Here is a 12,787-nt window from a genome sequence, read left to right as displayed (position 1 = left end):
GAAGGTGACACTTCTAAATTGCCTTTTTAATTTTTTTGCCTTTGGATGAAAATGTAGTGCAGAGAAAGGCCCCTGTTGTCTTCACACCAGAGTTGTGTTTGGCTTTTTGTCTGTGAAGTCTTGTGTTTCTTTGTGATTGGCTTCACAAAGCTGATGGGGTGAGACCCCTTGTTTCTCAGAGGCAGGTGGAGCAGGGGGGCTGTTAAAGACTCCCTTGTAACCTGGTCTAAGAGCATCTTCCCACAAAGTGGGACGGTAACATCAGTTCCTCCAAGCCTGGCATGACACATTACACAAGTCTGCCCTTACTGGATAAACCCATTAATTACTAGGCAGTTATAGCATGGTGATGAGCCCCATCCCATTTTTCACAAGCATGTTTTTCAGGTAAGGAAATTTCCCAAACCTCAGTACTCATTTTCTGTATGCAAAGAGATGTTTGGTTGTCGAAGTCCAAGAATAAGTTTCTAAAACAAACGTTCTCATCTGCAGCCTCTAGTGGGCTTTTAAGTTGAGATGGCATGTAGGTTGCAGAGCATCCCTCCTTCTATCATTTCCTGTCAGCTGCATATTTAATGTGAATCCCATTTTTAAATTCTGTTCTCTCCATGTGAAGTAAGTTTGTCTCCTCTCCCCTTCTGAATCATGCTCAAAGCACATGTCATGACAAGGGTGATTCTCTACAGAAGCAGCTGTGGATGTTGGAATGGGCCAGGGTTTTTAGTATGTTCTGGAGAGATGTGCAGAAGGATATTTAATAAGTACTTGAAACTTGAGTAGCAGGTAAAAATAAGTTGCTATAGACTGCTGTTAGAATATACTAAATGCATAAAATTGAATGCTCGCAGTATTTAAATATATGCATGTTTGAGTGTGATCATATGGTCAGATGGTGAATCCTGTGATTCAGATATGCGCATCAATAATACAGTGGTTTAATATCCATTTAAAAAATGAGTATGTCAGAGAGTTTTCTCTTATTTACTTCTGACAAGTCATTAATAAAGCAAATTGGATAAAAGCCCTGAGGCTGGTATTTCTTGCATTTCTAATAAGGAAGCCAAGAATCTTGCCAAGTAGCTCCATGCCTTACCTCTAGTGCTAGATATAGAATTGTCAGTTATAATTCATTTCGAAAAGGTGGGTTGTGTTATTTTTCTAAATGTACCTGCACATGTAACCATGAGTGCATCCTGATAACCCTTCTATATTGAGTAAAATAGAAGGTACTTTCCTGAGATGTTACAGGCTAAAAACTGTTTATATTGTCACATCTGGGACTGTCAGTTTGAATAGAGGGGTTTCTTTTTCAGAATAGTTTGTAATTCAGCCTAAAACTAGCCTGGGCTTTCAATGACACTATCCTATGCTTATAAATCTTCTTCATCAGTGTAATTGATTTTGGTTGTGTTATAGACTTGCCCAGCTGCTTTTTATTAGGCTGTGTGAACAGATCATTTTTTTCCCCCTCCTTTTGTTTGACAGCTGAACAGGAAAGGTAGAGGAATGGAATTTCTCTCTGTTTTCCTTCCCCTTGTAACTACATGGGGCTTGTGTATGGCCTGAAACAAAACGATTGATCTTGTCAGTTGGACACCTTCAATAGAATGCACGGAAAGGAAGGGCAAAAATCACCAGAGGAGCTGAGGAGGACAGTGATCTGTCCACTTCAGCCCCTACCAGCAGTCCTGTGGCCACCAAACATGCCTGTGTGGGGGTGGAGGGGCTCCTGCGAGGTAATTGATGAAAGGGCTGCAAACCCCACAGCTCCTGCTTCTTGGGTCATGAGCAGAACATGTGGGAAGTACTAACAGCGTTTATCTAAACACATAACAACCCCTTTCTGTCCCTTCCAAAATAAACATCAGTTTCGTTGGGAAGTTTGTTCTGCATTCTTCATAATTAATTACATTTGAATTAGCACTAGTACCCATGAGTATGGTCTCTTCTGCTACACCCACTTGCAGAGTCAGTTGACTTCACAGTTGCCTGTGCGGTTTTTTTTTTTGGTTGGTTTTTTTTTTGCTGCCTTATCATACCATGAAATTACCCCCATGTCCAGCTCTTCCTTACAGTAACTGCTGTAGTTGCCATGTTTCCTCTCTATTGTTTAAATTCACAGTTTATGATAATGAAAAAAAAGTGCTAGGAATGTGGTTTTGTCTCATGCAAATAATTTTTAAATCTTTGTGGTATTTAAATATTTAAATACAAATGAAGCTTGCAATGAATAGCAGATTTTTATTTTAATAAAAGTGTAAATTACCAATGCAGTTAAACCTGACGGTTACTGGAGGTTAAAATTCTACTGAAATAGCTGCACGTGTGGAGCAGTACACAAAGCACTAAGTGAAATGTTTGCTTGATTTATTCTGTGCAGCAGACGGACTCTGGTAGTAGGAGGTGTAATTTGCAGCACATTAGCTATTAGCCAGTGTCACTGCCTGAGTGGGTGGTGTGAGTCTCTTGTGCGTGTGCAGTGTCACACCGCGCATGTGTCGGAGCCAGGCGCTTCTCTCCTGTACTGTAAGATGGAGTTTTTTTGTGAACACTGTGCTGTATTTAAAACTGTGAATCTGCCAGTTTTCAGCTGGGTTACTCTGTCACACGGGTAATATGTAGAGTAAATGGCTTTCCCTTCCCTCCCCCAAATCCTGAATTGCAAAACGAAATTGTAGGGGTGTTTGACTTCCCTACCTTTTTCTGGTATGCAGTCCCCCGAGGATGAAGTAGGTCATTTGCAGATAACCAGCCGGTAAACTTAAGAGGAAGCAAAATGATGCTAATGATTTAGGGGGTTTTTTGGGTACCCTATGCATGCACTTGTGTTGCTCAGCAGAGGTTTTCCAAAAGAGTGTCAGCTTGATGTATCTTTTTTTGTGTGCGCAATTTCACTTGGTTTGCTTTTAGTTCACTTTTTTCCCTGGAGGCACCTGTCTCCTGCCACATACCCATCAAGACTAATTGCACCATCTGGAAGACTTTTGTGTTGCTATTACTTGTGCAGGGTGTCTCTGGGGAGCTTAATTCAGAATGTGAATGTGACCCCTGAAGCCATGTCAAGTAACTGCAGTAGTTTCTAGTGTCTAAAGGATGATCACCGGAGGCTTTATTTGTTTCAAGTCTGATGTGGTTTGCTTTAGTGTGGATATGTTACATGTCAGTAACACAACATGTTATGAAAATGGAGGTAAACTTTTGACTACTGGTTTGGTAATTCATAGAAAATCCTGTCTAAAATTACATCCAAACCATATGTAACATAGAGGCTGTATGATTAGGTGTAGAAATGACAGCCATGTTACTCCTTATTACTTGATTTTGTTCTTCCCCCCACCCACAGCTGCACTTTCCATTAACAGTTTTCTGCTAAGAATGTAAGGTATTCATTGCTAGTGGTGTTGCAAACACTAAACAGCACTGAACACTTGTTTTTGCTATTGCTACAGACTGAGTATGTTCAACACAGGTAATTTTCTTCTACTGTTCATCACCTAGACTGAATCAGGTAAAAGTGCTTCACTTCTAGTGTCTGTCTAGACAGTGGTTTATTTAAAGGCCAGCGCTCCATGTTCCTAAGATGAACACTTTTTATCTCTACTTTTGTAACATCCTGTCACTTGACAAGCTGTAGAGCACTGGGTATGAAAAACCAAAGTGTTCTGATTGTTCAAAATATCACTGTAATTTCCTATTTTTTTTTAAGTGTTATTAATTTCTCATTACATCCTGTCACTTGACAAGCTGTAGAGCACTGGGCATGAAAAACCAAAGTGTTCTGATTGTTCAAATATCACTGTAATTTCCTATTTTTTTTAAGTGTTATTAATTTCTCATTTTATCTCTGCCTTTAGTAAGACACTGTGATTTTACCACATACATATGTGGAAAAAAGGAATTTTTTTCCTAAAACCACTTTTCTTTAAAAATGATGGAGTTTTAAATAGTGTTGAGGAAATATATTTGAATTCAGTTGCATCATCTGTATAACTTCTGTGGTTGTGAGTAATGTGGTCAACTGAAATTCAAGCCAGAGAAGTACTTACACCACCACAAACAATTATGAATTGTATACAGATGCATACACACTATGTATTATTCATTATATGTATTTTCTGTTTTTTCCTGGGTAGTTTAATGTTCGTTGTGGCTCTGACTTCAGAAATCTATAGAGTTTTAAGTGTATAACTGTCTTGGCTGCATTCTGTTAACTGTATATTGGAGCATGATAAGAAACAAATTATGTATTTATGTGTTTGGTGAGAATAGAGATATGCTGGTTACAAATTCACAGAATGCTGAAGGCAAGCAGCTGTCCCCCTCCTCCTTAAAATCCCTCTCTACATGTACCCAGTAAACAAAATAAAGGTGCATGTCACAAGACCACAGTGTGTGTGCCTTGAGCAGAGATCTGAGCAGTGCAAGCTTTCATGGGTTTGAGTGGCTGGGAAGTACTGGGAGGCTGAACTGAAAACAGAGAATTTCTGCTTTGGGAAGTTATACAGAATCTCCCTTCCACTGCTTTTTATGTTGTTCTAGTCAGGGTTGCTGTGAGCATAAGGTATCCTGAGCTGCCAGGCTCACTGGGCACGCCTGATTTGTGCAGGGTGGACCAGCCTGTCAGTCTGCAGGTGAAGCAGATAGGATGTGGGCAGATTATAAAGGCACAGAAGTCATGGCCTCATTTGGCTAGTTAGATCTCACCAGAGCTAAAAGTGTTGTGGGTTGTGGTAAAAAGCCATACTGGCCTCTTCTTATCTTCACTGATCATATCATTTGTAGGGTGTGGCCACACTGAGTGGGATCTTCGGCATCGCTGGAGGGAGAAGTACTAGCCTGGAATTGGGTGTGTGGGTGTGAAGATCAATCCCAGAAGCTGACTAGCATCAGCTACCTGGTTGGTCCTGCTCATTCTCCTCTGAGCATAGTTTGGACCATTTCCTCATCGCTGTAAAACAGGATGTAACGGCTCAAGCAGTCAAGATTTTATTTGCAGTAGCACAGGAACTTTCACACAGAAAGGTGCTATTTAAATTATTCTTCTTCATGTCTGTCTGTGTTAATGAAGTAGTGTACAGCAGATACTCTTGCATTGTGAAGTGTACACGTAATGACAAAGTCCAAATGAAACTTTAGATTGCATCCACTGTTTTCTTTATTCAAACATACTTGCACGATCAACATCCTAGATTTTTTTATTCAGCTGATTTAAAGACAGTTCCGTTTTGATTTCCTTCAGTTATTAGGGCTAAACTTACACTCTGGGATAAAATGAGTTAAAGTGCCTAGTAATTTGTGATGTAGTTCTTCATATGATTTATTTAATAAATATTTAGATTATATCAGACATATAGGCTCTTATTTATTGGAAATTAGTATACAAATTTAATAGCATCTGGAATGTATTAATCCTTTTGTCTAGCTGTATTGATGAATGTAGGAAGTAGAAAACAAGTTCGACAAGGACAGGAAGAATACAATTGGAGACATTGCAGTCAAAAAGGAAAGCTAAGCTCACTTTAAAACAAATTAACTTCTGAGGTGGTATATCTAAATGGTCATCTGTAATTGCTCTCAACAAATATGATTTTGAGGGCAGTTTCCTTCTGACCCCAGATTTAAAGTTGTAGCATTTGAAACCGGTTTTTTGTTTAAACCAGCTCATCTCTACTTCATTTATCTCTAACTTTTATTGTACATCTTTCATCAGTTTCTGCATTTTTGTTATTTTCCTACAGTAGCTAGACCTGTTTTATGTACTCTGCCCTCTGTTCACAACCACTAAACGGTTTTCTTTCAGCATGTTACAGATTTTGGTTGCACCTTTCCTCCTTTGTCTTTCTTCTCATGAAGTAGGAGGCTTCTTTTGTTGTTTTTTGGGGTTTTTTTTGTGCTTCAGACGAGAAACTGAAATCTCTTACGTTCCTGTTACAGTAGATTACATTGAACTATTCTGAAATACTCCTGTCATGACATGACGTGAAATGCAAGGGACATGCTGCTCCTTGAAAATAATCAAGATTTAATTCTATCCTGAATACTTGTTTCTCTCTGCAATAGTAGGATTTCGTTGTAAGTGTCAGGTAAAGGATGACAAAAGATCATGATTCATAATTGCAATTTATTTCCCTGCAAACATGAATATTAAAGACTTGATGAATGGATGGCAGCCTGAGGTCTAAGTCTTTTTTTCCACTTTGGTACAGTGAACATGGATTGTGAAAATATGCTTCTTTTTTTTTTCTTCTTCCTTTTTTAGGGGTTTTGTGTACGATAGCCGAAACAATTTACAGATGCGAGGTTTGGTCGTCCTGCTTATTTCCAAAGCTGCTGGACCCAGCACAGCAGGACTCTCTTTCCAGCACGACATGGTCAGTGGAATTTATTCCAGGTATGTAGTATGATATGCTAAGTTATATTTGATGGGCAATTTCTTGGTGGTATCAAAGCGTCCTAAATGGCCTGTTCACCTGTTAAGGGAAATCAGTACTTACCTAATTACAAAGCTTTGTTCCTTGGGCTTATTATAAGCTTTCCACAGTGAAAAGCATTTCCTACTCTTTGTATAACTGTTAGTATATCTTAATTGTGGTTTTTGGGCACAAAAAAATTGAAAACATTTGGGTCAAGATAGTTTAAAGTTTACATTAAGAGGTACTCAGAATAAAAAAAACCCCAACGCTAGAAAATATTTTTAAATAGAGTATTTTTTTTTTTATTTGCTCCAATGTTACTTGGGTACACCTGTTTGCTAGAAATTTCAGAGCAAGATGCCAGCCTTACGGGACACCGGTTCGTCTTACTGAGCACATAAGTTTTTGTATAGCCTGTTTGAAGGGTATTTTCCCATGCAGCAGCAGTGTAGAATAAAGTTTTTACCTCCCACATGTCACAGCAGATTTACTCAGCCTACCCTTATGGTTCCTTAGGCTCTCACTGAACTATTTCAGCTGTAAAGAGTTCCTAAATATTTTTTAAGCTTTTAAAATGAATTTCTTAATACTAGTAACAACAGTAATCAAAATCAGTGGTTGCTCTCCTTTGTATATTTGACAGTGAACTATTCAATTGAAGTAAGTAATGAGATCTGGTTGAAAAATTGTAAAACTTGATTTTTTTAAAATTCTTTGAAAAATTGCATGTTGCTTGGTTGAGGGAACAAGACTTGTATTTTTTATTAATTGTGTTTCTGACCTCTGTGATATACTAAATGAGGATCCTTAGTGACATGTTTGCATACTGATTTCTTTCGAAATGTAGAGGTAGTATCATAGAGTTGAAAAGACCAAGTAAATAAAATTTTAAAAATATATGTAGTATCTTAAAATAGCAGAGAAGGAAAATATATATGAATTGGTACAGGCAGGAATAACAATAAGTAAGCAAAAGGACAAGGCTGTAAAGCAGGCTTGTTCTGGAAGGCTGTGTTGTCCTTTTAGCTGTTTAATTCCATTCTTATTTTGTTTCATCCCTAATGGCCCCTTAGGGTTGTAAAATTTTTATATTTATATGCAAATGATGCAGTATGAAAGCATAATTCTAGTTAGTTAATTACGGCACAGGAGGTATTTTAGTTTGTTTTGTAAATGATTAAAAAAATTACCTTAGTATGCCTCATAAAAGGAGAGAAAAAGCATTATTTTTTTGATAACTAAGTTCTTGAGTATGATGGTTCTGACCATGGAGGTAAAGTTTGAGCGTTTAAAGCTGCCGTTGGGAAGGTGACTAGTGGAAGTATTCATTAAGGAGCAAATAAGACCTTGAATTAATAATGAAGCGTTTGGTGTAAATGGACATCATTGGAGCGATGCCAGTTCAACCAGCTGAAAATCTAGCCTAATAATCTAAGTTTGAGCAAGTCAATAGCCATTATAATATCTAGTTCAGAGTTACAAAGGTACTCCAAAAACAAAGCAGTTTTGAATACGCCCACACAGGTTCACTTAAGGTTCATTACTGTCTGCAAAAGTGATGACTGTGGAGTTGTTAATTTAAATGGATTTTCAATGACACTTAAGTCCTGCAGCATGGTGTAAATACAAGAAAACATGCCCCTGTGTTGCTTCATTTTGTGTCATAATGGTCAGTTCTTGCCCTCTACTGAAGTCGCTGTGGGCTTTGGCTTTGGACTCCTTTCTTTATTTAAGGTACTTTTAAATGCAAGTCTTATTTCTGATTTCCATTTCTCCATTGTATATAGAGAATAGGCAGCTTGTAAAGTTGTGATCTTAAAGGGCTTTTGTGATATTTTTGACATGTATTACAAGTTGTGTTTTACAAACTGCCTTCTCCTGAAGAAGAACAAAAGGATGTTGTTTTCCATTAGTGCATTTTTGTCTGCTATCTTGGTTGCAATGTAATTGTATATGGTTTGTGTATATTGGACATATATGTCAAAGGGAAAGTATATCCCTCAGTGATATGAAGTGAAGAAATATGCTTAATCCTTTATTGCTTATATGTCTCCAACTTTGGAAAGTATTTTTTGGAAATAGGTTCTCACAGCTTTTCAGCTCAGCTGTAATCTATACAGCTCTTTTTGTTGCCATGCCATATAATTACTTCATCTTTATATATAATATTTTGCTGGAAATATTATTTCTGGCCCTGTAATGAGCATCTTCACTGCCTCATACTTATGTGCTGTGAACATTATATTGTGGACTATTAGCTGGGATATGGCTCACTTGATTTTAGGATACTTAGTAGTGATTAATTAATTGCATTTCTGAAATCTGAGCATGAGCTAAGTTGTTCCAGTACTTGTCAGCAATTGCAGCAGCCCAGTCTTTCTTTTCCCAGTGTTTGTGTTGGAACCAGTTCTTGTGCTGTATTTAAATATTCAGGCCTGCAGTAGATAGCCAGGTTACATCAGTCCTCTGTAACTGGTACTACACTAAATGTACAGTCTGTGACCAGGAAGATGTAACAGTGTGATAACCATTTAACTTAAAAAAACCACACAAAAATATGGTGGACGTTTTCATACTGGAATTTGGCATGTTCTGTGTAACCTCTTCTCACTATTTTATATTCTTAAATCACAATAAAGCAATACAAAAATTAAAGCCAAAAGATACTGAGAGCTGAATTTGGGATACAAAAAGAAAATATCCTATTCTCTTGTTCTCTAGATATGTCAATTCAAAGGACAATTGACCTAAATGTATAAAAATAGATTATCTAACTTCCTAGCTGGCATCTGTTTTTCACTGGTACACAATGGAACAAAACCGATGCCTGCTACCAGAGAACAATCTTTTCCAGAATAATGAGGATTACAATTTAGGTAGTTACCGGAGCAGGGCTAGTGTAGTTAAATGGTGCTGCCTCTGGCCACCATTGCCTTCAGCTTTAGCACTTCATAATTTCCAAGAGTTGTGATCTGCCTGCATTAATCTGGGGCCATGGGGGTCATTGTATGCAAGGGTATCATAGTAACTGCTGGTTGCCTTATGAGCCATGCTGAAGATAAGGGAGGAAGTGTTATAAAAGCCTGCCTGGCATGCTTTACTCTGTACAGCCACCTCCCTGTCGTGTTGGCAGCAATCTGACTTTATTCCTATTGGCGGGGAAAAGAACCTGGCTTTACTTCCAGCTCAGCACCAGTGATCCCAAAAGAGGATGAAGAGAAGTAGCAGCATGATAAACAGCTCTCTATTTCAGCTGCTGGACAGATTTCCTAAAGTTGAAACTTTCTGCTGGTCTCTTAGCATTAAAGAACATATTTCCTTGGCTACAGATGCATTGCAAATACAAGGATCAATTGTGTGCTCACTCCAAAGTACGCAAACAGTATCATGTAAGAGTTTATGTCATCGCTTGTACTCAAGCAAAGCGTGCATCCCATATTCCCTTGAAACTCCTTACTTTGGTGCTGAAGAGAAAGCAGAACTCATGTTTGGGTTTAGGCAGAATCAAATTAACAATAATTTATCATGCTAATACTATGAGAGAGTACCTTAGATGTGACACAGGAGGCTAGAGCTTTATAAGGGCTTTGAGATCCATTTCCTAACTGGTGATTATACTAGAGTCTGACACTGTATTGCCTTCTCTCAGAGCAAAACTCACTTGGATAGTTAAGTATGCAGCTTCCTGTTATTTTACTTTGCTGCTGTAAGTGAGGTTGTAATTGAAACTCCAGGATCATGTGGTTTCTGAACACTGACAGCTTTATGCTTCATAGTGGAGCTACATTCTCACAGCTGAAGAGACCAAGACTGGCTTGGGTCCTCTCTCAATGCACCCAAAGGGGTATCTTTTTCTATTCACATCTGGCACTGCCAGACACTACTGCCTGGGGACTGAGGAATCTCCTTGCCTTTATATTGAGTAATGAATGCCTGACATAGCCTCTGTATTGCAGCTTAAAATGCAAGTGACACCAAAGAACTAACTTGGTCCATCTTTTCAGCCCTCGGTATCCTTGGCTCTAATACAGCAAGTTATTTTCTTCTCTCTGTTTTGCCTTTTTTCTTTTTTTCTTTCCCCCCATTAGTGCCAATTTTAAAAATACCCTCTAGTATTGACATCCATCGAGTCAGCTCTGCAGATTTCCTTGGATGCTTGTCAGAGGTTTAAAACCATTCTCTTTTTTTTGTCAGATCTGCCTATGCATTCACACTGGTGGATCCTATGGTCATTGACAAGCAAAGACCTTTTTAATCAATATGTAGATTGGAATATAGAAAGTACTATTTCAGTTCTGTACTAAAACCTGGTAAATCCAGCAGATTGCTGATTTGGACTATTGATAGTGGACTCTGTCCTTGCACCTTCTTCCTCAGGATGATGCAGCTGACCTTTACAGCTCCAGGAATTCGTCGCTTTGTAAGATGAACTTGCTTTACTACAAGAAGGTACTCAACTGGATAAACTTGTCTCTGAATCAGAATCCTTCCTGCTGCATGGAAGAGTGGTGGTAGTAGTGACAGGAATCATGAACATAGACTTCTTGTTCTTAGTGTTTTAATAATGATTTTGGAACCACCATTGATGCTGCTTCCAATAAAAACCCATTTAAAAAGTAATTTGGCAGCAGATGCCAACTCCTTGTTATGGTGATGGGTCTTTTGCTTGTCATGTTCCAATAGTAAGTTGTCCTGAGTACCCATTTTTGGAGGCACACACACACACAGGGGTCACAGAGTCTGATTTCACATGCTCTTTGTCATTGTGGCTATACCAAAGTCATCTTGTTCTAACCTACTCTAAGGAACACTTAAAACTTAAATTCAAATCTTAACCAGAGGATTCATTCACCCTTAGGTTGCTTTTTCTCTGAATGTTTCTTTGGTTGCAAAGAAGTCAGAGGGGATAGGTGTCTTTCTAAGGACTGTAAGGACAGAGGACATACTGCTCTGTTCCTTTGCTGTTCTGTCTACCATTCTCCCAGCTTCTTGCTAGATATGAAAACAAACCTCTGCCTTAATTTCCTTTCCCTGTGTTCCAAAGAGCTTTATGCCATCTTCAGAGAACGTTTGACCTTCCATTAACTTCCTTTGGGGTTAATCAGATGCTGCTGATAGTACATCTAGGTTCACAGCATAATTCAAGTTGGAAGGGATATCAGGAGGTCTGTAGACCCACTTCCTTCTGAAGCGGAGTCAGCAATGAGGTCAGACTCATCTACCTTTCTTCATGAAGGTCAGGTCTTTCAAGAACAGAGTCTTCTTCACAAGGTGATAATCAAGATATGTTTTAAACAGATGAGTGAGCATTCTACCCCTGGCATGTAGCCTCGTGCTTTGTGTCCAATGCTGTCATTGGTGTGCATTCATGAGTATGAAGCTCACAAGAGGCCACGCTGATGTTGGCATAATTTAGCCTGTTAGGTGTCTATGGTCATTTGAAAACTGAAGTATCCAAAGAACTTTCCATCCCAAGATTTTTAGAATTAAAAGTGGCGACTGTGTCAAGGCCTACTTCAAGAGCACAAGCGTAAAGGTCATGTCTGTCTTAGGGATATACCACTGTGTATTAGGGAAAAATTGCTCTGTATTAATGGGGACACTAGGAATTTCTTCTGTTTCTCACAGGTGACAGCTCACCATCTGCAGCTCTATCTGTTCTTCTCCAAAACCCATGCCATGGCAGCCATAGCAGGGGTGATGCTGTGCTTGTTTAGAGCAGTCTTTAATCGCTGTATGCATGAGGAGCACTCAGGCTGCCTCCAGGGAATCGAAACTTACATGAGTGATGATCCTTGGACAACTTCAGTCTGCAAAGATAAATATGGATTAGTGTAGTCAAAAGCTTAGAGGTAATATACTGATTATAGTATGCTTTTGAGACTTGCAGTCTTCAAAAATATGTACAAAAGTGTTACAGTGGGGATACTGCAACACGTGTATCAGACAAGACCCGTGGAAAGAATATATATGGACCGATTCTTGATAGATATTTTCAGAGATGTTTATTTCTCCAGCTGCATGGCCGGGGCTCTGCCCAGGAACTGCTCAATCACGGGACCCGAGGGTCCTTGCCCGTGCAGGGGAACACAAAACAACCAATGGGGAACGAGGCTGACCAGGGGCAGGGAAAACCCGTGTCTCCCCCCAGGGCCCTTCTCCCAGGACCACACGGCAGGGGGGAAAGGACCCCGACATTTCACCTGTTTATTTTTAACAAAAAGAGATTTAAAACTTAACATTGAAAACAACTGGATAAACATGAGATAACAAGAACAGTTTCAAAACAAAACAAGCCACCCTCCTGAGTCTTTAATTGTACAAACAGATTCTCTGGAACATCTTAAGGCTGACAGAAGGGAGACAGGACTCTC

At 39.0% G+C, this 12,787-nt stretch overlaps 1 protein-coding gene across 1 annotated transcript in view; it reads left to right on the top strand.

Moving 5' to 3' along the window:
* The window catches only part of PDSS2 (prenyl (decaprenyl) diphosphate synthase, subunit 2), a 117,375-nt gene that overhangs the window by 40,555 nt on the left and 64,033 nt on the right, over positions 1–12,787 (top strand). The window contains exon 2 of the mRNA XM_017739664.1: positions 6,260–6,391. Within this exon, the coding sequence (XP_017595153.1) occupies positions 6,260–6,391 (132 nt within the window). The remainder of the gene's footprint in view (positions 1–6,259; positions 6,392–12,787) is intronic.

This window comes from Corvus brachyrhynchos, unplaced genomic scaffold (genome assembly GCF_000691975.1).
Source record: "Corvus brachyrhynchos isolate BGI_N302 unplaced genomic scaffold, ASM69197v1 scaffold14, whole genome shotgun sequence".
NCBI lineage: Eukaryota > Metazoa > Chordata > Aves > Passeriformes > Corvidae > Corvus > Corvus brachyrhynchos.
This window is presented reverse-complemented; position numbering and strand designations above follow the sequence as displayed.